Source organism: Plectrocnemia conspersa, unplaced genomic scaffold, assembly GCF_051122295.1.
Source record: "Plectrocnemia conspersa isolate PC_06_02 unplaced genomic scaffold, ASM5112229v1 ptg000009l, whole genome shotgun sequence".
NCBI classification, from domain to species: Eukaryota; Metazoa; Arthropoda; class Insecta; order Trichoptera; family Polycentropodidae; genus Plectrocnemia; species Plectrocnemia conspersa.
This window is the reverse complement of record NW_028277173.1, coordinates 6232019-6258683: the sequence shown is the minus strand read 5'-3', so window position 1 is coordinate 6258683 and position 26665 is coordinate 6232019. Positions and strand designations below refer to the sequence as shown.

Below are 26665 nucleotides of genomic sequence, written 5' to 3'. Positions count from 1 at the left end.
CGTAATGATAATTTAAAATATGATAACCTTATGAATCACACCATCACTAGTTATTATAATAATGTATCAACAACAAAATAATTGTGTATAATATAATATGTAGTAAATATAAATCTTTTGCGTAATATAGTATAAATATAATAATAATAAATAATGTCTTCTGTGCATTTGATGCGAATTCTAAGCTTCATAAGCATACAAAATACGTATAGTACAAATATATTTTTGATCAAAGTTGTAAAAAATATAAATATAGCAAGTGGAGCAAAAATATCTTCCCAACTTTAAAATGCCGCAAAATATGTTTCATATTTAGAAATATTTTCAAAAACCCAATTTTGGTTGAAATTGTATTAAATTTAAACATTTGAATTTTAATGATTGTGGTAGGCGTGAATAAGTTGACAAGTCAAAAATATAATTTTTTAATCAAGGTTTGATATTTTGTGCAAAATAAATTTATTGCTTTTGTGATGTTTTTAACATAATTTTTGTTTACCGATTTTTTAAATGTTTCATAAAAATTTATAAGAGTTCCATTCAGAATGGGTCAGTAAAGAATAGTGATTTGTAACAAATATGTTGAACATATCGCTATAATTATATCTCATATAAGAAAAGAGAATTTATAATTTAATACATCTCGAGTTATCAACTTATTCACGCCCACATTGATATAATGATTATAGAAATATGTTTTTTTTAAATTTAAATTAAAATCAAACATATGCAAAAATAGCATTTTTTGTATATATTAATAATAATTGATATAACTATAAAGAAATAAATGGAATTTTAAACACTTCCATTTAAAATTTTCTTCCATATCTCTTAAAATAGTATTCATTAAGAAATAAAGGAAAATAACTTTTGATCCACTTTACTTTATATTATATATATATACAAAGGCATTTGAATGGCTGAGAATAAAATAAGTTCAAGTGAGACTAATATGAAAATAATACATTTAAAAATGTATATAAATAGGAAAGATTGAGATTATGAAACTATTTGCAAAATTTGAACTACTGTTATGTAGCATGTGCAGTTCTTATACATTGTGGTAAAACTAATAATGTTTAAGAAGGAAATATGCGAAAATAGTCAAGTTTTTGCGCGTTACTCTATAATAGCCAATGACAGCAACTTCAATATGTATAGTCTATTGTTGTTATTGTAAGCAAAAAAGTTTTAACAAAATAACCGAAGTAAAGCTTATATGTAAATATGTACATACAGTAGACCCCCTAATAACACGGTAAATTGGGGACATGCTATTAAGATGTCCGTTATTTTATATGTGAGCGAGCCAAAGGGAGGATATCTCATCATTCGTACGTACGTATTGCAAAAAATGTATGAGTATTTTTTAGTCCCCCAAATAGTACGTCCCCAATTTACCGTGTTATTGGGGGATCTACTGTATTTTAATTTTCGAAGCAGGCTGGAGGGAAATTACCCAAAATTTGTCAATGAATATTTTTGTAATTTTTATATACAAGTGTGAGTCTCGTTGATTAAAATTTTATCAAAATTGATTAATATTCTCAACCATTGATTTGCCATAATACATTTTCATAAATTGTATACACACTGTACAATGGACGCCTTTGAGGCTCAGGCACTTTCGACAGTGGAAAGCTCGCAAATATAACTAAAAATCATATCATTCAACGACTCTTTTCTATGTTATTTGTTTATTGTTAGTGTGTATACAAAATTTTCAATAAAAACCACTTATCTTGTGCACGTTTCAATACTGAACAATCTAGACTAGAATCGTTACATAAGTTATACTCATCTCTAACCATTAAAAAGACAGAAATCACAGAACGCAAATCAATAAACGATAAAGGAACGTTCGTAATAAACACAATGATTCCGCCTCCGAACGTTACATAATACAAATCGGCAAAGAGGAGATTACGGGGACGTTTCGTCGACTTCTTTGATCACAGAGTCGGCCTCCCACCTCGTCCTCTGCATGAGCAGCTCGTTCAGTTTCTGAATAAAACAAGATATTCAAAATATATCATACAATTGCTTTCTTTAAAACGGTTTTATTTATTAAACAAAATACATATTTCAACAATTAACAAAATCCAATTTGTTACTAATGCTTCTATAAATTTCAGTGCGTATGCTTAATTTTAAAATTTCAATTGCTGAACAAAGGTACTTCTTCTCGAATGTCCATAATTGTTCTCCTATCGACCTCGCTAGGTCCTTGAATAAAATAAGAAGAAGGTTACAAACATTTCTTAATGTAATCCCAAATAATTTAACCCAAGCGCGTGCAATTGTTGTATTTTCATGCGATTCATAATATCAAGTTAATCTGAAAAGCAAAACGTTTATAATAATAATAGTGCTCACCTGTGGCGAATTTAAAACGACGATCCTTTGCTCTAATTTAGGTGTCAGTTGGCACGCTGGTTGTTCAAGATCGTCTAGCGACGCTCGGCGAGTTAATCTGTGATGAGAAGGATTTGAAGCAGGAGGAACGGTCGGAGAAGGGGTTTCTATCGACGAAGCTCTTCTCATTGGGGGTGGACCATCCAGGTCACTTCCGTCCAACATTTTCACTAAGCTATGCCTGAAAAATAGTTTTGTAACACTTAATTTTGTGACCCACGAGTGCTTAATATATAACTTTTAATGATTGATTAATGATAAAGATGAATATACAGTAGACCCTCCGATAACATGGTAAATTGGGGACGTGCTATTTGGATGCCCGTTACTTTATGTGTGAATTAGCCAAAGGGAGGATATCTCACCACACGTACGTATTGCAAAAAATTGTATGAGTATTTTTTAATCCCCCAACTATATGTACCCAAATAGCAAGTCCCCAATTTACCGTGTTATTGGGGGGTCTACTATATTAGTAAAATTCAATAGTATTATATGGTTTCAAAAACACTATTATCTAATATTAATTGTTATAGAATTACAAAATTTTACCTCCGACTTAGCGTAATGAGAGATTGTCTATGTTTTGAGTGTTTGGCTTTACCCAATCGCATGTTGATCGCATTAAAGTGATTCTGAACTGCCATACCCAATTCTGGACACATATCATCATCAATCTGTACATAAAAACATAATCTTATTATAAATCACTACAATATGTATGACTACATAAAAAAAAACAATACCATAATTGAGCAATTTTTGAACATATCATATCCGTCGCACCCTTGATGAATATACTTTTTAACGGCCGTTCTGTACATCTGATTTAGCTGCAGATATTCGTCTCCGATCCTCACTGTCCGGTGTTCCACTCGACTGCCTTCAGGTTTGCTTGGATCGAACGCAAACGATATTCCGGCCACTTGTGGGAATCTTCCCTCCAGCTTCGGATATTTAGAGACACCGTTTTCTAGAGCTTTCAGGATCGCTTCGCCTGAGCACGAGATCAAAACAACAGGATCTCGCATCGGTATTATATTAGAAAGATCTCGCATTGTGAACTCTCCGGCAGGATGAACCTGATCGCTGCGGAAAGTCCCCGAATTTAATATGACGAGATCGGCTCCAGTGGACGCTAATACTACGTCACATATCCAATTGCCGAGATTCGATTCTGAAGTTCGGATAGATTGAAAACGTCCTTCTAATGGAACCGTAAAAGTGCCGAGGACTTCCGTCATCTTGCCTTCCACCATAGCTACGATATTATAAATAATTATTAATATTACAAAAATCAATGCTTACAATCGTACAATTCAAAATATATACCAGAGTAGTGTTCCAGTTTTTCTTTCAGTACTTCGTCTTCAAGATAACTCGACGTCACTCTGATCTCTTCAATGTCGACGCTAACACTGTTGTTCTTATCAAAGTTTAAGCTGATTCTGGAGAAGTTTCTAAAGTCAGAGCCGCTCTTTATAATATATTTTCCGTTCATCTGAAAATATTTATGTTTTATTAATATAAAAATAAGACAATAGTGAACTTATTAATATGTAATAATATTCAAAGTGCAGAATTATTTATATAATAGTTTTAAGTTGACATTAAGAACTCAGATTTTGAGTGCCTCCTCGTTTATAAATATTTATTTAAGTACATATAAATATAGTTATAAATAAATAAATACCAAAATCGTTTCATAAACATGATCGTGTCCGCCTAATATTAAGTCAATCTCATCACATTGCTCGGCAAGCTTCATATCATTTGGAGTCCTCATATGAGTCAAAGCGATCACATAATCGCAACCCTAAAACGAATCATAAAGAAATAATTATTTTAAATCCCAAGACATTACAAACATTTTTTTTACATACTTCTTTTTTCAGCTGAGCGCCTAGTTTAGTACCAGCTTGAATGAAATCTAAAAATGTCACTTCTTCGGGATTGATTGTAGCTAGTGTGTCGAGCCATTCCTAAAAACATCAATAAAGTACATCACTCAATCAAAGCATTGTTGACTAATTTGATAATGATTACCTGCTCGACCAGACCAATGAGACCAATTTTACGACCCTCCCAATTCACGACGTGTGTGATCTTCCCGTCTCCTAGCGGTCGACCTGTCTCATTATCAATGACATTTGACATCAACCATGGAAAATTACACATAGATACCCACTTAGATAATATTTCGAGACCGTGATCTGTAATAAAAAAATGGTAATAAAAAAGTTGTTGAATATTTCTGTACATGAGGTTAAGTTTACCGAAATCGTGGTTTCCAAAGACGGCACAGTGTGTTCCTACTTCGTTTAGAACCGGGACCATTTGCTCGCCTTTTGTGTAGGTACTCACTGAAAATTAGGTAAAATATATACCTTTAACTAAATAATAAAAAATAAATTGATTATGATAAAGTATGCTTCAAAGTTCATATTTCATTATTTTATAGTCAAAATTTGTGCTCTATATTACAATTTAATCTATTTTAAGTAAAATATGTAATATTTTTTATATAATTAATCGCTACAAAAATTTTGATTAATATTTTTTACAAGATTTTAATTTTAATATATATATATGTCTATATATTTATATGCATATGTATATATGTTTTACATATATGAGCTATACTTTATATACTCTCATAGTCTGTGATAATATTGGTAAGGATACCTACTATAGTTAAAAACATGTAATATTCAAGTGCAGGCAAACTGTGGAGCGATATGCGAGACGCGACATCTGTCTGTACTTCTAATTTCGCTTATTTTCATCTGACAGTTGAGTTGGCTTAGTTTTATTTTGGACTTGACCTAATGAGAGTTGGTTTTGGTTAATTCGTGTAGGTTAGGTTTGGGTTTAAACAGCAAATGGACGTTTCGCCACTGTCAAATTGAGTTTCATACACATTATAGAACAGTATATATTTTCACTATCTGTTATATTTTTGCTAGTAAAAATATATATTTACTGGTAAAAAAGAAATATTTTTTAATATATCTTAAAATAAAATAAAAATTCTATTTAAAACTTTTTTTAGGTTTTTATATACAGAAATCTAATTAATTCTCGTTTTCTTTGGAGTCGATTTTATTGGAGCTGTATATTTTTTGGGAGGAACTAATGATTATCTCGTTTTTTTAAAATAAAAATAAAAAACACTTTTAAACTATAATTAATTATTTTTATCGTAATTAAATAAATTTATGTATGATATAGATAACTGTGAATGTGAAAATGCTAAGAATATAAAAAGAGGTTAAATATGAAATTACTATTAGGAAGTATATGTCATATCAAAATAAATTGACATCAACTAATAATATAAACCTAATAATATAAATATGAAATTTTATAATAACGCATAGCACTATTGTTTATTTTTAATAATAAAGGGTAAAAATAAAACAATATTATTTATTTATGTCTATAACTTAGTTAAAGAAAATATTTAATATTAAAATACAATCACTTAAAATGTGTCATTTAACAAAGATATGCATTCAAGTAATGTTAAAAGCCGTTGACGCAAATATGCGTCATTAAAAAAATATAGTATCTGATGCACTTATGCATCATTAAATTTCAGGAAAAATCATATATTTTGATATTATATTTCAAAATATAATTGTTCGTCGTGGGCCATGCGTTTTAAGTGGGTAATATAAAGTAAACAAAAGTTATTATATTCGCACTTAATCAAATACTCAACAACAGCCGACTGGCCACCGGCTGGTATGGTCACACATAGACACATACAATGGTGCGGCACTAATCCAAGCGAATGACATCCAGGATCATGTTTCTACACTGGTCATATTTACATATGACATATTAGAAATAGTATGTATTTACTAATTACATTTATACCTAATTCGCTAACACATCATCTGACTCATATCCTGTCATAAAAATTCAGAACTCGACAACATTTCCAATATGTATAGAAAAAATCACATAAATTGTATACCAAAAATTATTAATAATTTTTTGTTCTTATTTTTGTTGTTGCTATTTACGATTTAAAAAAAGAGTTAAAACTACATATTTTTATAAAGCTCATTGGCAATCGGTATAGTGTTAAGATATAGCAATGTAATTCCAGTGTTTATTTTTACTGATCACCATTTTATTATTCTTTAATTGTTTTCATTTCAATTTCACTTAATCACCATCTCTTTTTATATATATACAATAATATACTATAAAGATAAGAATTATACTGTTTTACTATATTTTTTATCATATTGTATATAATTATTTTTATATTTAATTATTATTACTGAATTTTGGGTCATCGTTGATTAGAATATTTATTTTTTGTATACATAATGAGATTTTTTAAGACATTGATCGTTAATGTCTTTCTGTAGTATTGCATTATTTATTTTTTTATTTTTAAAGTTCTCATTTTTTGATAATGTATGTACATACAAAATAATTTTGAAATTGCTTTAAATTAAAAATACATGGTTTTTTCATTACAATAATAAAATAATAATAATAAATCTAGTCGGAAATTATTAATATGTCTGTTTTTAAATTAAATGATTAGTTATATTTTGACTATGTTGTATTAAATCAATTACAAATATTTTGAAAAAATATATAAAAATAATTACTTTTAGAATAAAACACTATACTCACACATGCTCGGTGAAAAAATATCTCCGCTGAACAGAACGAGCGGATTCAAATGAGAGAAACTCTTAATGGCTGTACAAAATCTAGTAGCGCTTCCGATCGGCTCCGTTTCTGAAAAACACAACACGACAATATTATTTGCTGTTCCAATATAAATATAGTAAAAAAATATACTCACGCGTAGCTTGCTCGATGTTGTACACATCATTGAAGTGCAGTATCGTAATTGTGTCATGATTCATGGTGGAGCCGCCTAAGGATGAGACCGCTCGTCGTCCAGCTTGACGAACCTCCAAGGAAGCCTATGGAAAATGTAAAATTAATATAACCTTAAATAGGAGAGGGGCCTGAATGTGACACGTTTTAACTTTATAACCTTGATCATAATGACTGACTTCCTTTCGGCCGAATTGAGGAGGTCAATATCACGGTGTGAGATTCAAGGTAAACTTGAAAGTAATTATCTAATACATGATCTCATGTTATGACGTGTAAAAGTGTTGTGTGTTTTAAATTAGATTTTATTAAAATATATCGGAATTTTTAATAATTTAATATGTTTATGTATATTGAATGAGTCATGTATATATTGAATATAAACGGCTAATTTTTTAACTGGTAATATATTAAGGGTATAAAAATTGAGGTTTTTCACTTCCATCTATTTGTTTTAGATTTAAATCTAAATACCTCAGAGTATCAAATTTTAATAAATAATTTTGATATTTTAAAACCTTCTAATAATAATATATTTGCGTTTAATGATTTTCGGTTCTTGAGACAGTCCTTTTATATCTGTCTTTTGCGATTTAGTATGTAAAATAATTATTTTCTGTTTGGTGGCTTTGTAACACGTTGAGCTTATAATCTATTTTTTTATGATTTTAAAATTGTTTAATAATTAACATAATCCTATTAGATAATAAATTGAAAAAATGTCATTCTAAAATCAAATAGTCATATCTTATTAGACACTAATACTATTTTTGCTATCTAATGTAGTGATTGATTGTTATTAATTAATACCTATAGACACTGCAGTGTTTTGCGTGATAACTATATTCTACATTTGCTACCTTCATTTTTATACCCCTCATACAGTAATCAAACATATTTTAAATGAATAAATAATACATAATAGAAAAGCAAAGCAATATATAATATACAAACAGTCCACAACTCACATTAATTTACATTAAATTTTCATGATATAATAAAAATTGTTGACATTATCTCCTACTAACAACTGAAATTCTATATTGATTGTAAGCTAAAGCATACATTGCGAATGTAGCATAAAACAATGAGTAACTAGGACAACGATATGTATCTATGTGAGTGTATATTTTTTTAGTAACTAATTATTATGTACATACAATGGGTTGTAGACGGTTCGTATATATAAAATAACTACAGTTTTAGCTTCGTAAGATACGTTACAGTAAAAAATATATAACTATGTATAATAATGTTGCAAATTAAAAACGGGGCTAATTGAAAGAAAATACATCAAAACTGTTAACAATATGTTATATGCCTGTTTTAACCACCCGACCACGGACCGGACTCCTTGTGTTACCTCACCGGGAACGTCAATGCTCGTCGAGTCTATCAGATCCGTCCATTTGGATCTAATAGCGGCCTGAGCAGCGAATCCGGCCATCTTTCCTTGCTGGCAAGTTTATTAGACAAATTTATATAAAATATCGTCAAAGTTATACAAAGCTACAATAACAACAATATTACTTGTTTATTATAACAATTTCAATTCAACTATGATATGGATTTTTATATATTTAGATTTCTTCTAATGTGTAAGGCTTTTAAAAGCTTTAACGACAAATTTCAAACATAGACAACACTATTAGCATATTATTAGTTAGAGAATTCAAGGTAAGAACATGTTAACTGATACTTTTGTCAAAAATATAACAGGGAATTATTTAAAAAGATATGTGCATTTAAATACTTTGTTCCATAAAACGATTTTTTTGTGCATTAATGTAAGGTAAATCTTTAGAAAAGGAAGCGTCACAAAAGGTATTCACTGTTCTGACCAATGCTGGCTAGCTATCGCTCATTCGCACCTGATCTGTTCAACAGTAATGCACAAACAATTCATTTCATGGAACAATTATTTTATATATTGTTAATTTAAATTGTCTTCATAAAGAACCAGCCCTCAGATAGTCATTACCATAAGGGGGATGTTGCGGAATCCTCCCTCAAACTACAACTTTTAAGCAGTGGGATGGTTGTACTGTTGTTATTAGCTATGTGAATGTGTTTGAACATTTTGATAACAAATACCAAATTATTGTATAAATTAATAATTTAATGTGTTATTCATTTCGTTTTGTGTATGGGTACATGTTTATTTTTATTATTATTACAATATTTTTTTAATAATATTTGTCCTTTGCAAAATATTGTTAACTATTCCTTATAAAATAAATAGTTAAAATTACTTAACTATAGAATGATTCAGTTGTCGTTATGGAGTTTGTCAGTTAACATGTTTTTGTCTCAAGTTTATCAATTATTAATAGAAACATTGTTATACATTCACAAATGTAGGACTATATGTATCATTATAATAAACAAGAATATAAGTAAATTAGTACAAATATAAGACATTAAGATGATAAAAACAGCAGTTGATTTTGTTAAATTATAAAATAAATAAAAAAATGCCAATCACTATTAAAAGCTGTTTAAATGTCTTTGATAATTGTTCCACATGTATCCATATGATAAGATTCGTCAAGAAGAGAACGCACATTAGTATGTAAATTTCAGCAGCTTTCAGCAACTAAATTTAGATTGTTTTCGAATTATGTTGTCAACGGAACGTCGCGCGGATGTCGCGTTTAATTGTACAAGAACGATTGCTATTCAATGCGGAACGTTTTTTCTTCGCTATTATGTGGGCAAAGGTGCAAAATCGGGTCGGCGTGACCATAACCTTCCCACGAATTTGGGACAAGGTCAACGCGCGAAACGGCGAACAAACGTGTCGCATTTCGTTCGGACACGTTTTAAAGGCGTACCTCGTGCGATTTTTGACTATTTTCAGTGAGAAATCGCAACTTGTGCGAAATCGAAAGCGCCACACCCTCCCGCTGCAACGACCAGCGCCGTAATGATTGGCGCTGACATTCAAACCGCAGGGTTGACAACGTGAGCGCAGATGACATGCGCGATACCAACCTAAACAAACACGCTATACATTCGAATTTTTAAATAATATATTTTTGGCCCACTTAGCGTCCATTAACTTAAATGTCAGTTTTTAATTATTATAAATTATCATCATATTATATTAAATTAAAAAAAAACAATAAACTTTTTAATTATATTCATATGGCCCACTTTAGACAAAACTCGACGACCATGAATTTCAATGATTTTTAGTTATATTAGGTTCTCTTTTAAAATAGTCTTAATGCAAAAATAACATGAACAGCTCTTCGTAGCTGACATTAAATAGATCAATGTGTAATGCTACGTATTATGGAGCTAAATGTTGACAGTCATAGACAGGCCCGACGAGAAGGGGAACGAGTCGATGTAAATAACTGGAGCATAGGAAAGGTCCCTTTGAGGCCCTGTTCATTTATTATAAAGTGAAAAATTTTATTCGAATTTGAACGATCGATCGATATATTTTTAATTTTTATATGTATAATATAAATATTCAGAAAAAATAAAAACTCGTAAAAGGTCTCATTTTTAATTGTATAATGTGAACTTATTCTATGATGTATGAGATACTTCAGCCTACAAAGATATATTATATGTATTAAAATATATTGTAGACAAACATTAGACTGCTGAGGCATCGTAAAATCCAGTTCTCGGAACACAGCTAAACTTTCATAATGTTTTAATGATTTGTTAAACGATGTATGCTGAAAACTGCAGATATAGGTACTTTTTCCAGAAAAAAATAAAACAATTTAAAATATTTCACTGTCACTCAATGATATTGCAGTAAGAATCAATGAAATTGCAACAAAACTAAATAAAAACTTTGAATTAAAATTTTAAAACTATCTGAATATTTCAATTGCAGTTGATGAAACTATAGATATTACTGGACTGGCGCAAGAATCTTGCTTGTAATAAAAATCTTACTGTGACTAAAAACTGCTTATATATTGTCTCTCTTAATAATTCAATCACAAGCGAAGATATTTTTATGAATGTCTACAAGCTTTCAATAAAATACAATCTTTCTTTATCAAAACTAGTGCGTGTAGCAAAATACGGAGCGAAATCAATTACATGAAAGACAAATGGGTTTGTAGTTAAGTTATTAGCTAAGCAAAATGACATTTTTCTAAAAACAAGGAGCACCTTAGTGTATTTTACTTTATTCATGACTCTCAGAAATCGAAATTGGATATACAAGTTTGATTTATTACACAGAAGTACGTTGGTTCTCTTGTCATAAAATTTGAATATTTGCTGATTTCACATTGAAATCAAAGTTTTTTTAGAAATGAAAGGGAAGTCGGTAAAGCAACTTAAATATATACACTGAATGCACGCATGATTGGGTCTTAATTACACATATTAGGCGGTACTTAACAATTTAAGTCAATTCAGTCAGTCATAAAGAGTCAAAATATAATAATATTTATACTGGGACTACATTAAAGCATTAAAGTTAAATCTTGGAATGTGAAAAATTAGCTATAAAAATGTAAATTAATTCATGAAAGAATTATTATAACAGTTGTGATTTAGCTAATATGCTATACATATATTAAAGGGTTATTATTTAATTGCAGAAGTCGGTAATAATGCAGAAGTCGTTTACGCATGGTAATTTGTATTTGCTCTTAAAAGTGATTCCAAGATTTTAAGTAAAAGTTTCCTTAGATGGAACGTCCCACCGAGATCATAGGAATATTCTGATGGTGAATGATTTCGCGAAAATGATATAATATAATATTTTCCGACACCACAGCGCCAGACGGAAGCCTATTTCTGTAGATAAAAATCCACAAAAGATCGAATGCACCATAACAATTTAAAACCATCGGAATACAAAATAAAAGTGGAATTTGTAACTGGCGTATTAAAAAATATATTTGTTTAAAAAAAACTACAAAGAACGTACATATTGTGAAAGGTATAAGAAAATATATTTAGTCACATTTAAAGAAGAAAAATATTTATATTTTATTTTTCATATTTTTAATTTTGTATCAATCAATAAAAAGGAGAGGTCGAAACATCTCGGGTGGGCGGGCAATCTCTAAAAACGGCCCTGTTGATATAATAATCAATTAAAAATGCTGTTGTAATAATATTATTTTTTAATTTGCTTAAATAATAAATAACACTTTAAAATGCAAGATGTATTCAATTTTTAAAGCTCTATTCATTTGGCCTTCACTTCATACAAGTCGTCGACCATGAACTCGAATGATTATTTTTAATAAAATAATAAAAAACAGGAATTATATTAAAATAAATGAAACCTTATTGAATATTAACTCTAGGTATACGAACTTGGCCTGAATTAAACAAAACTCATCGACTATGAACTTGAATGTTTATTTTTAATCAGTTCATAGTCAATCAATGTATGGCCAATGTACAATTGTTATTAAATAAAAGGCACTTACGATCCAAAATGCTGCGATTTTTCGTAACAACATTAATTTACGATTGCTTAGTACTTGAAAATAAGTAGCTTAGTAACGAATATATATATGTATATATATATATATTTTAGTTGTTTATTTTTAGATGTCGCGTATCGCTTACTCTTTTCGCGCGATAACTCGTACTCTGGCATTATCGCCAGATTATATCTATAAAATATTTGGCGAAACTCCAGCGGTTCTAAATCTTTATATTAAACGTTTTTGATAGTACAACTGTACAGTACATATTCACTAATATATTTATATAAAAAAAATGTGACTGATTTTAAATATAAATATAAATTGATGCTGCAAGTCGACCATTTACTAAATTTTATTATTGTTTTAATTAAAAAAAATAATCAGTGTTGTACTTGGCACGACATTGCATGAATTGGAGAAGCAGCAAGGGCAGATGAAGAAACTGTTTATATTACTAATATTAAAACCCAACCCCTTAAAATGTGTTCAAGTATGAGCGTATTACTCACACTAGCTCAGAACGCGGCAGAGTATTTACCCCTGCCACCTAACCTAACTATTATAATTATTTTAAGACACATTTATATAATTATTGTATTTTGAACATTGATAAACTCAATAAGATAAAATAAAATAGTGAAGGAAATCTAATAATTTTAGAATTAAGAAATTTTAAGTAGTTTCACTATTTCGTTTTGCTTCCAAAATACACATCAAGTATTTTGGAAGGATTGGATTATTATGATATATAACACGTATTTAAAACATTTTTTATCTCAAAGCAAAACATCACCTGGTGAAGCTAAAAACTATCGTAGCGAAAAAAGAACGTAGAGAAAATCAGTTAATGTAATATTTTTTACCTACAATAAGAAATAATAACATCGTGAGTATCTTGTGGAGCAATTATTTTTATATATACTTATATATAAATATTTTTATATATAATTATAAATTACTTTTTAATTCGTTTTAATATGAACCAACAATGTGTGCAATTATTAGTACATGTATACATACCCGTTTATTCTCATTACGTAGTGTCCAAGTCCAAGATTTAGTTAAACTCTTGGATTCCGGTGATTTATTAGCTAAACCTGGTTCGATGTGGAGCTGGAATGCGGTTGCTTTCTTTCTACTTGTGGTATTAGTTCTACTGAACACTCATTTATGGAAGGAAGCGAAATGGTAGATTCTGTCAAGTTCTGACTTTTTCTATCGGAAATGAATTCAGTACAATTTATGTCGAGCTTATAAACTATACGAGCTTATGTAAGTCCAATGCGATATTTTGGGGTGGAAACAGATCATTTGCTATTACCTAATAAATATCTAGCTAGAATTATTTTTGAGTAACGGCGATGATTAAATTGGTAGACGCTTTCGGTTTTGTACTTGACACCTTACATTTGGTTTGAAGGTACACCTTTCTACAAGTGCATTTAATCCGTTTAAATATGCGTTTTTATCAAGCCGACGAGAAAAAACTTTTTCTTAAAAAGTCACAAAAAATTTCACTAAAATTAATGTTTTAAAAAATATTTTCGGGATAGATTTAATGTTTTTTTATAGATTTATTTTGAAAGATAACCCGATAATTTCTGGTTTAGTATTAGGAACGTCATTTCATATTTTTCCAGGGGAGGGGGACAAAAATTCGAGTGTCAATGGTCGTTTTTTCAATATTTCGGTTTCATATTTCATTGAATTACATGAAGTTTTCTGGCTAAATTCAATGGGGGGGGGGGGGGAGGCAAGTGCCCTCCTGTCCCCCTAAATGACCACCATGAATTGAAATCTCTAGTTGAGTAGTTATCAAAGCATTGATAATACGATTACACTACTTAAAATACTCATATTGCAATAAATATCTTGTAGTCAACAATTGTTACATTTTTATTGATCAAACTGATTGTCAAGAACCAATAAGGTCACATTCGTATGGACGTGACAATATTGTTTAAGTGATATTTTCATTCTAATATATTGTATAGTTATTAAATAATGTATTTATGGTTCTGAAATATAAAGAAAATACATTAATGTACAATAGGGTCAATGAAACGATCCAACTGTTTAACTGTTCTGTTTATTTTCATGTATAAACTAATTTGTTGTTTCATATTAAATATATAATGTTTTAAAACAAACTGGGCTTTGTTACGGGTATATTAGAACCGATATTAATATAACTATCAAACATAGGCGTTACTCAATTTTAAATAAATGCATCAGAATGACTGACGATCACCAAAAAACAGTTTCAAGCAGCTTTTAAATTAATTGCATACATACAAAATTGAGAGACGCTTATGTTTAATTAAACTTACAAACAAATTAAATTAAAGTTCAATCGTTACTATAATATATTTATTATAAACACAAGTTATTTAATATTTTTTGTACAACAATCGTAATATGTTTATTTTAGTCGTTTTATAGATATAGTAATAATGTACAATAAAATCGATTAATAAATCTTCGTAAAACAAACATAAAAATGCTAAGATCCAGAGAGGATATTGTTTGATGTTTGATATAACGACCGGACTACGACTTAGTAACATTTGGACCATAGTAAATTTACAAGTTGTGTTAATTTACAGTTGAGTGATAACGGTGAGATGTGTGATAAAAACTATACCTTACAAATGTATACACGGGCAAGCCAAAATATTTATATATAATCACACAGACGAATCTTGTACGGAAGCCCTAATTTTTTTGATAAAATAATAAAATTACGTAATGATTGAAGTACGACTTAACGCATAATTTAAATTTGAAATACTGATTGATAATTTGTAATAAAGAACAGAAAAAATGCCATTAAGCTACCTTTGTCTTACGATCGTACGCGCCGAAAAATTATTGCTACTCATTATTTTAAAACTAATGTAGGATTAAGTTAGCATATTAGCTGTAGGATTAAGTCAGTATATTATTTTTAATTGTATCACATCGCGTTATGGCCAACATAAATATTGTTAAGGCCACAAGCATGCCTATAAAGCAAACTGTTTGCCATGATACGTTCTCATTTCAACAGTAGCCAGGTGGACTGGCGTTAACCTGTCCTACCGCTGCCAATAAACGAATCCACGCCATCTTTGCCTTTCATTTTAAATTTTCGAACCTTAATCAGATCAGACAAATTGTGGGATTGTCCGGTTGAAAATGCGCTAAAATGGCATCGCCAAAGACCGAGAAGTCTGGACAGAGATGAAAATGACGGAATCAAGCGCTGGATCGCCGAGGATGTCTCATCAGAGACGATTAGCTGAAAGAGAAAGTGGGGACAGAGGTCATGTGCAATCATGAAAGAGGCACTTTCCCCAGATTAGCGACGCGGGCCGAAGCGCATGAGAAGATGCGAGAGACCCTCCAACAATCAGGTGAACTGCTTCAAAAAACTGCTGCGATACGATGAAGCGAAAGACCTCGAAATTGACAAGAAGTGTATCATCCGAGGGTCTGTCAACGTAGAGATGAAAAACATCTACAGAGCAAACGACTGGGACAGCTTGGTTTAACTTGAATAGATCCCTCTCAGAGATAGAAGTAAATCAGTGTATTTTATAAGCTAACAATCGTAAAGAAATAATAATTGACAGTGACATTTATGTTGGGTTATAAGTTCATGGGACAAAGAGTGGATGGTCATGTGAGGGCCTATTTATATATTTATTGAATCATTCGTTATGGCCAAAACCTAGCGACACTTTGATAACACACGTGACAGCACTTTCTTTTGGTGGACCTCGACAGGAAGATAACGGCTGGTGGTGCCCCGTCCACTCAGATATATTTCAATAACAAACATTCAATAAAAATACTACTACAGCGGCTCAATTCGTGTGTAGTTTCCACCCGTCCGCCAAAGTCCAAAAATCGGGGCAAGCTTTATCTATTCAGAAAGGTCAAGAGTTGGAAGTGGCGGTTACATAGCTGCCAGATTGTCATATGTTAAAATCAGAGGATGCAAGGGCTAGAGAATATGGTGGATGCTTAATGACGTGCAAATTGAACTTCCCTAATTTATGTTGGGTTGTCAAAGCCACATGTGGTTGTGCGTTATCTTGGCGAAACATTACCATTTTCGGTTCAATGATTTCTCTGTCCTTAGGAAGAGCTGAATTTGACAACGTTAGACCGATTGTTTCGTTCCTTTTAAAAAGCTCATAGAAGCAACCACCCTTTTCACCGCACCAAACACAAATCTCAACTTTTTCATGCATTTCGGCATTGGTAGTTGATCCAATGTTTCTTCGTGTCTGCACCACATGTTTTTCACCGCCTATCACTAACCGATGCAAATGGGCTCTTGCACTTAACGAAACATATGTTGCAACTCTACATTAAATTTGCAGCCGATAATTCATTCGGAACGCAAATGTCGTACTTAGATGTTTGGCTAACTCCGTGTGGTTTATCAGCAAATTAAAAATCCACATTTCAGAATTTTAAGAACATTTAGTTGCTTCACTACCTACACGTGACAAATGTTTTTAGTGTGACAGTTGCATTACTACATTCATAGAAAAACGCAGACTTGCATCAACCCAATACAAAATCGGAAATACTTCAAAAGGGAGACAGTTTTAAACGATTTTAAGCAGCACTGCAAAGAAAAATCAAGATAGTGTTCTTTGAGAAAACAGTCGGGTCGAAAGAATTAACAGGTACGTCATTCCAGTACTGGTCAAACTCTCCACATATAATCCAACCAAATGAATGGTGCAAAGGTACCTCAATAGGCGCACTTTTAATAGAAGAAGAACAGAAGCCATCAAATACAACATTGGCATTGGTGGAGCGAGTGAAAATGATAGCAAACAGTGAGTCAATGCGAACGAGAAAATTTCTCTATAGCATGCAGCGAATTGGTGCGAGGAAGAATAAAATTGAATGATTGGAGGCACAGAGGCAATAAAGTAGCGACGTATGGTGCAGCGAACGATAGGTGCCGTTTAGATCCTTAGGGCGTAGTGTAGAGGAGACGCAGGCGATCCGACGTTGACTTTTCGAGTCGGCGTTACGAACCAGGGACCCGGTGAGTGGTTCTGCAACGGCGTCTATATTGGCCATTTTGTCATGTTCATGACCACATCGTCGGTTACCAGTTTGGCGGACGGATGGTGACGGGTGGCAATTAGACACAGATTGGGCCGCTGCAGTGGTATTTTATTAAAGTGTATATTATAATAGTTACATAGTTAATGTATGTTATGAGATCGGCGGACAAGGCGTCACCGGTCGTCGTGATCGCCAAAGGGATAGTGTCGCTCTCGCTACATCAGTGTGCCACCACAGGGCTTGTGGCCAACCAAATAAATCAGCCCCCACATTTATACCATTACGAGTAAAATTTACGTCGAAAACATATTAAACATAAAAATTACTTTTAATAAATAAAGGAAGACTATTCGTAATCATAATTAAAATAATCAAAACATGCAAAACCAAAATGCAATGAACACATTATTTCGAACAATTAAACTATACACAATATCATGAGTATCACTACGTATTAACAATAATCAAAAGATTCGTTAGAGACTATCTATTACAATATATTTATGGCAATTATTCAACATTTACATAATAATAATAATGAAAAATATAATAGAAATAATTCTAATGATGTTTCATTGATATGGCATAAAATATTATTAGAAATATATATACAATGCAATAAAATAACGCATATCATCAGCTCGGTACTAATCCCATGCAGCACATTTTGTCAACACTTTCAGATTCCCTATATATCCTAATTAGAGATTTGAGCTTGGGAAAATACTAGAAAAATTGGGCGAGAAATTAAGAATACAATATATATTTTTCAAATAATATATATTGTTTTTTAAATACAATATATATATATTTTTTTTAATAATATATATTGTACTAACATTTGCAAATATAAACATTGACGACAAAATGAGATATGTGGGATTAGAACTAAGTCTATAACACATTATATACACATACACACACAAAAAAAAAATGTAGCGCTAGATGATATATTTAACAAATGATATTTTGAGATGTTTGATAATTTCACCACACTTAAGATATTACAATAACAAATCAGCATTCTTGAGAGAATGCTGAAACAATTAAAAATATTATATTATATTTACAAGTGCATATGTGTTTTGTATGTGTATACTGATGATGCATTTTGTTCCAATTAAATATGTATACAATATAAATAAGATATTGATTATTTTTTCGGTGTTTTCATAACACAAGTTCAAATATGTATAGTTTGAATTTGTATGATATGTATGAAAATTATTTTAAAACAAACAGGATAGAGGATTTCCTATTCGATGAAATTATAAATGCAGATAATAATAAGGAACATATCGAAATAATTGAAAACCTTACTTGAAAAATTATTTTTTCATTATCAAACTGACTAACTTAGCCGAGATATTTATAAGGAAAGTTTAACCAAAATCTGATAAAAACAGAAAGAAAAATAATTTTTATTCTCTCCCATACAATGATTGTTATTCAAATAAGATATTCAATAAATATCGATGGTCTTATATTAGTTTGTTTTTTACACTAGAATTTCAAATATTCTAAAATAAATTTGAAAAATCATATTAGACAAAATTAAAATCAAAATAAAAAAAGAAATACCACAAGATCATATTACAAATTAATAGTAATAATTAAACATATTTTTATATAAAAAACTGAGAGTGCGGTTAATAATATAACTCCCCCTCTTTTGTTATTATGTTGGCAGCACTTCAATTAAAAATAAGTAGTTTTCGTCTGAATTGAGCATCAAAAATATAAATGATTTTCGAAACAAATTACACATTTAATCGTATATAATATATTTAACTCGTGATATGAGAGAATTGAAATTTTTTGTCAAAATAGTGATACGTCGAATTTTCACAACACAAATCATCGGCACCGCACGATAGCCTTCGCGAAAACAGTATTACAAGCATCATTTTTTTTTATAGAAAATTAGACTATACACAATTTTAGATCAATACAAAAGATACGCAAAATGTGAATTTAATTTTTAACAAGTGGTCGAAACGGTATATTTACAAAACGTGCGGTTTACACAATTTATACACATACATGAGATATACATTCGTCGTCATATAAAAATAAACTGTTTCTCCTTATTGTAATACTTTTTTTTATTTGCGCTCACGTAATTCAACGCCGATCGAACCATAAAATACAAACGTGCTCCTAAACACGTGCGATATCAACGAGAAAACTTGAGATATGTAACAATTATACAACAAATCGATCATTGAAACGCACGTATTTAAAGACACGCATTTTAAGTCATCGCCTTCAAATAAATACTAAACAAAGACTCCGTTTTGAAATAAAATTCATAACAACACACCCTAAAGTATATACATTTACTATCGTAGAAACGTCCGAGTCTCGTTATATGTACACAATCTTCGAGTATCATACGCACACTTCGGCGTCAGAGTTTAGATGTATGCTGCTGTCGGCCGTGGCCAGTTTCACGAGCGTCTTTTTCACTCTTAGAATCGGCAACCGCACTGATGGGTTCTGATGCCAGCACTCCTTCATCAGCTTGCCCATACCGGATAAGGTCTGAAAAAATGAAATAAAATATGTATTTAGCGAATATGTGTAATGCCAAACTGTTTCCAAGAAAAAAAGAAAAGGGCGACTCGTTGATAAGTCATACAAATCATATATGAAACGATTTAACATACCGCATCACTGGCCCATCTATTAGATAGCGACGGCCGCATTCCATCCACGCATACGACTTTTCTCATATCTTCAAACGAGGGATCTGATGGTACCACGTCGAAAAACGGCGGTTTGTATTCTTCGGCTATACCGTTCCACATCGTCCTGCGGCACACTTCCCACATCACCAGTCCTAACGCGTATACGTCGCAACGTTTAAACGTTTCGAAGCAATCCATGTTTATACTGAAAAATCGCAGAAATACAATTACATATACGTAAACTATGATAAAATATTAATAATCTTAAATTTACCTTTCGTCCAATACTTCAGGACTCATGTATCGCTTTGTACCGACGCGAGGATTAGGAGCGACGTCTAGCTTTCCGGTGGACTGAACGTGAGTGACGGCCAGTCCGAAATCAGCGATGACGCATTCGCCGTTCACTTTCACTAATATGTTTTTCGTTTTGATATCTCGATGAGCTATCGCCGGTTTGCCCTGAGAGCCGAATATCTCATGATGAAGGTGCACTAAGCCGTGCGCTGTCGAGAGGCAAATGGCCATCATTTGATGGTGCGTCAGAGTGGTTTTGTTTAGATGATCGTACAGCGACCCCAGGGGATGATAATGCGTGATGAGCCACAGCTAAAAATTAAGAAAATCAACAATAAAGTAGTTCATTTTTAAGTGCAACTTAATATCAATACAGTACCTGAGTGCAGCCGTTTTTGGAAGTCATATCGCTCCCAATGTATCCTAGAATAGCCTCATGCCTCAATAAAACAGTGCTATATATTTCAGTCTCTCGTTGCCACGAAGCTTCATCACGTGAAAAAAATATTTTAACCGCTATGCTATCGACATGCCATTGTCCTCGCCACACCTCTCCATAACGCCCCTGAAATTGAAACGATATTATATCGACCCATTTTAGACACAACATGATTGATAACAATATAATACCTTTCCGACGCATTCCACAAGAGTAATATGTCTTGCTAAAGTCCTTTGGACAAGCAATGGTAAACCGCTGCCACTTCCAGATGTTAAAGAACGCTCTAAATATCTTCGGAGAGTACTATCGCCTGCTGCTGTGGCGTGTAATAATTGCTGTTGAGGATGCGGATTGTCGTCACATAATCCAGAACGTTGCATCGAAAGCTTTCGCATGGCGCGAGACATTCGCGATCTAAATGTGTAATGTTATAATATTAAATATCTTATAGTATATAACATATATTTTTAAAACACACCTATGCGCTCTCTTCATGATGATTAATATAGTGGTACCGAGTAAGCCGAGGATGACGATGGGCGCTATCACGGCGACCCAAAGCTTCCAAGATTGAGCGTAGCCGGCCCACATAACAGTGGGAACGGAATCTGAAATTAGATAGATATTTAATTATTATTGTACGATTCTATATAAGTCATTATAATATACCTCTATATATCAATGGCGGCAGTTCAGGAAATTCGCCATTATTGCACATGTCACCGGTGCAACACGTTATATTGAACTGTCCGGCTGTGTGTCTTTTTCTGTGTCCACTGAACAAGAACATGCGTATGTGATTTAATGCTTATAATATAATAAAAAAAAATATTATTAAGGCTTACGAATAGGGTCCTTGCGGATGACAGAGCATAATGTGCTGGTCTTCCCTGGTGGTACAGCCTCGTGAGAATCTCTCTTCTCCGTTTGAGTCTCTGACGTGCGACTTCCAGCACTAAAATGTTTTTAATGATTACGCTATTATTTCAAATAGTTGGGTGAATTTATTTATTGACCATTTTTTGTTCATAAATGTAAAAATAATTTATATTATGTATACACCGTCTGTCCCAAATCCGCGATTACTAGTTATGTTAGTCATATCGCCGGTTCTAGTAGCGCCATGTCTTATTCTTGAGAAATAAAGGCATCGCAGTTGGGGTTCTTATTATTATTCGTTATTTTCAACTATTCAAATATTGAATAAAATATGTTTATATATAATAGTATTTATCCCACACTATAAAAATCATAATACATGTACATACAAAAAAAAATATTTTTATTTTTCCAGATAAAAACAAGAAAATTGTTGCATTATTTTCCTGTTTTTATCTGGAATTTTTTTTATAATTTCCATATTCTTTATTAATTATTTTTTATTAAATGACTCAAAAACATTTATATATATTTTTCCTTTTCCCCTCATTTTATCACTTTTTACTTTTTTAAATTAAATTCTGAAGGTGAATAAAGACGCAGCAGAGAATGACTATAAACTTATAAAAAAATCATAATTATATCTTTAACTTTTTTTAGTTGATAATTGACACATTTCCTGAATTTTTATGAAATTTAATTCCGCATATAAAGGGTTAAATACATAATTTTATTCGAATTTATGTTCGATAACTTATTATCTGTTGTATATAATTTTTGGAACAAATTCAATGTACAAATAGATTTGATTCGTTTCATCATTTGTTTTGTGCGGAATTGCATGTAAATCAAATCATCAGAATTAAGATCAGCTGCTGCTGAATTAATTCAGCAAAATTGATGGAACATTTTAAATATCTCCCTGTTAAATAGCACCGGATTTGAAATAACACTAACCTGTATTGCATTTCTGCAGGGTTCCATCTTCGTCACACAATCGGGAGCCTCGCATGATAGACATTCGTATCTAAGACATTAAAATTAATTATAAATAAAATAATTTATGTTTATTAGTAATAAAAAAAGAAATAAATAATCAACGAAAAAATATGGTAATAATTCAGATCAACGAAGATAATATACCTTTTTCGTATCCTCCGCCTCCTTCGATAAACGATTAAAAACAAACAAAAGAAAGTGTTTATGTATTGTTAAAATTTATCGCAATACAACATTTACGTTATCGCATCGTGGCGTGCAATAAAATTTAATCGAACATGACTTGTGTGTTGACACAACACAATCTTATCTATTCGCCTCTTATATGTTTATAAACAACCTTTTATTTACTGAAATACTACCTTTGATGTTGTACGAAATTCGCGGCGTCGCCTTGGGCGTCGAGCAGTCTCTGATGATCGAGCATTTCGCTTATGTCGGGCGAGTTGGGGGACGCGAGCGAGTTCGCAGACGCATCGTCGTCGTCTCCTCCATCATCTATCAAACTTCCTCTTTGGATTCCCGCCAGGCAACCTATGAAAATAGAGCAACAATTAGATCAGATTAATAAGTACATAAATCAACTTATAGTTTTATGTACGTAATCGGTTTTTATAAAAATCTGAGAGTGAGTTAATTTTACGTATTTTTCCATAATTATTTCTATTATTAATTATTTATTACTATTTTATATTGCATTTATAGTAAAAGATTATAGAAAAAATTAATGATTCTTCTTGATTTATTTTATTACATTTTTGTATTTGTATGTTTCAATAATTTATTTTATATATTTTTTTTATATATTATTCAGCTTTTTTGGAATTATTTTTATAGCAATTCAGAGGCTCTCAATATTTTTTATGTTATAATAATGACTTAAAAACGTCTGGCACGGACACACTCTTTCCTATGCAGCAATATAAAAAATGCAGTTATTGTAAAAATATTCGTACAAATTTAATTTTTAACAAAAAAAGATAATTTTCATAAGAAATTTGTTAATTTTAAAGTAGAGAATTCACAAATTTCCGAGTTAACTTGGGCATGACCGGGAAGGGGTAAAGAGTTATGGTAGCTGCCTGCTACAACAGGAAAAAATCCAACAGATACAACGGGAAATATTTGCAATATTTATGGTAACCTCAAAAAATGTCAACAACAGTTCAAAAAATTAAATGTAAATTTTGACATGAAAAATAAACCTTAATTGGACTATGTAGCATAGTGGATGAGGACGTTGTACGGGCCAAAGTTGAAGCCAATCCAATCTACACCATTGGAGATGGAACTACCAATTCAATATCAACAGATACTAATAAGACAAGGTATTCGGTTTCCCCACAATTTGTCTGATCTAGGCATCAACACATGCAAATTACTTGAAGAATAACAAGAATTACAGCCGTTTATTGATTATTTGATAGATGGAGATTAAAAACAAAGACTAACTGCTAGTAAAAAGTCAGTTCTAACTAACTCATAAACAGGTAAGTGAGATTCTTTTTCATTTATTAAAATCTATCAATAAATTGTCATTAGCGCTTTATAGTAAGAGAAAAGAGCCATAATAAACAGATGCAAGATCATTCTGCAGCACGACTAGGGAATCTAATCACGGAATCCCCAACGATTCACTTTACTTAAGAATCTTGTCCCAAGAAATTCAGGTTTGACTTTTGTCGAGAGCTATCAAGTTGGTTTTTGTATAAATTAAATGTTCGATACACCTGCACTTGTCAAGTGCAATATTACTGGATGCTCAACATCAGAGATGTGAGTAATTTTATTATTAATTATTAAAAATAAAATTGTTTATCTTTCACGTTATTATTTACTTAATTAAAAAAAAATCTTAATTCAACCATTTTGATAAAACAGATCTCAATTTTTGTGAGCTTGCTTCCGATCGTAATTAAATAAAAAATTTAGTAGCCGAGGAATCATTTTCACAGCTTATACGAACTCAAACATAAACTTTTATTAGCGGACGGTAGCTTCAGGGTTTACTGGTTTAGTCGAAACGAGTGGGTTGATATTTTCCGAAAGCTTCACATCGTTTGAACATCATGCAGCTTAAAACTATAGATAGCTAGACGAATTTTTCATATTGCATATCAAATGTCAGTTAAAAGTACTAAAATATTTTCGATTGCACGAAAATAAAGAAATATTTAAATAAATATAAAATATGATGACATTACATATTTTTTAAATGATCAAAACATACAAAATGACGACCAAATTAAACTCGACTTTAAAATACACACTTCGACAAAAAGTGTCGACCATGTCCACACCATCATTGTATTTATGTTCAAAGGCGATTATTTCAATGGATTATTTTGGCCAAAACAAACGTCAGCGACTAAAACAATCATATATTATTTTTAATACGTGGACCAAAAACATCGGCCATGAAGATGTCCACATTCATCGGTTCACTCAATTTTGCACAATCGCACAAAAACAATAGGCGCACTATGCACATTTTTACAATTGTAGGATCGCATTTCCTCGATCGAAGACGCGTTTTAAATAGGAACGAGTGCCCCAGATGGTACGGTTGGGGCGTAGCACCCCATGAAAGAAACGGGTGTCAGGCGCTGGGGATTGTTGACATGGGGCAAACGACGAAACGTAACTGACCGCAGGCGGCGGCGGCGAGCCACGCGGCCAGCAGCCACGGCCTGGCCGCCATCACGGCACATAACACCGAGCCTCCGGCCGAGGAGTTATCGTCTTCGTCTTCGCTTCTCTCTCCGCCGCCGCGGCAGCTCCCGACGTACGGCGCTCGCGAGCGTTGGCAACACTGCTCGCGGCCCACGGATTATTTGCGACGCTCTTTTTTTATCTTTCAATCATTATTTATTTGCGCTTTTATTTTATGTACAATTTATTTAATTATATTTAATCATACCGACTGTTTAAATCCTGTGTATTATTAATAATATTCAACATTAAGTGGCGAAATATAAGCAGAGCTACCAACATTAACGTGTAACAACAACTACTTTATTTATTAAAAGAAAAGTATTTTAAATTAATTTATTAAAATTTGCATATCTTAAAAAATAAATAAATCGATTTTTGAGTATTAAGAAGAAAATTAAAAATTAATTTAAAAAAAAATATTAAAAAAAAGTTTTTGCAAGAAAATGTATAATATGTATAAAAATAGCAATATATCCATTTTATTTAAATTTTACAGAGTTTTGTCTTTTAAAAAAATTACTAATAAATTATTTATGCTTTTGTGTATTATAAAACCAACAAGAGCAGAATTTTTAGAAAAAGTTTTAATCATTAAAATAATTACTCTTTCATTTTATGACTTTTCTCAACGAGATACAAGCTTATTAAAACCGTTTTTATAATACGTCAAAACAAAACACGTACTCTGTTTCCACATTCCCAAAACCAAGTTTATTGATTATGATTTCGTTAAATTTCGATAAAAGATTCTTTAATAAAATAATTACTTACAACTACATTTTAAATATATCGACAAAAAAATCTAGACAATCTTTGGCCGTTATACCAAGATATGTTATGCCGCAAATAGAAAC

At 31.5% G+C, this 26665-nt stretch overlaps 2 protein-coding genes across 5 annotated transcripts; both read right to left on the bottom strand.

Moving 5' to 3' along the window:
• Positions 1-1488: 1488 nt before the first annotated feature.
• LOC148231722 (uncharacterized) lies at positions 1489-12852 on the bottom strand. Of its 4 annotated transcripts, none has more exons than XM_088193015.1 (12): positions 10122-10287; positions 7250-7373; positions 7075-7182; positions 4692-4778; positions 4462-4628; positions 4299-4397; positions 4109-4231; positions 3748-3916; positions 3162-3676; positions 2968-3092; positions 2377-2596; positions 1489-2004 (listed from the first exon to the last, which is right to left on the bottom strand). In XM_088193015.1, the coding sequence occupies exons 1-12, from the start codon at positions 10266-10268 to the stop codon at positions 1924-1926; spliced, it is 1965 nt and encodes a 654-aa protein (XP_088049141.1). In that variant the 5' UTR covers positions 10269-10287; the 3' UTR covers positions 1489-1923. The 4 variants fall into 4 exon arrangements, with proteins under 4 accessions (XP_088049141.1, XP_088049144.1, XP_088049142.1 ...); XM_088193018.1 differs by lacking the exon at positions 10122-10287 and adding an exon at positions 8609-8855 and having other exon boundaries at positions 1573-2004; XM_088193016.1 differs by lacking the exons at positions 1489-2004; positions 10122-10287 and adding exons at positions 2045-2226; positions 12711-12852.
• Positions 12853-19188: 6336 nt separating this feature from the next.
• Positions 19189-25910, bottom strand: sax (type I BMP receptor saxophone). Its single transcript, XM_088191850.1, has 11 exons — positions 25746-25910; positions 23459-23630; positions 23055-23124; positions 22064-22173; positions 21888-21994; positions 21697-21826; positions 21407-21632; positions 21156-21341; positions 20754-21088; positions 20459-20684; positions 19189-20333 (listed from the first exon to the last, which is right to left on the bottom strand). Exons 1-11 carry the CDS (start codon positions 25795-25797, stop codon positions 20181-20183), a joined length of 1767 nt encoding a protein of 588 aa, XP_088047976.1. The 5' UTR covers positions 25798-25910; the 3' UTR covers positions 19189-20180.
• Positions 25911-26665: the final 755 nt, after the last annotated feature.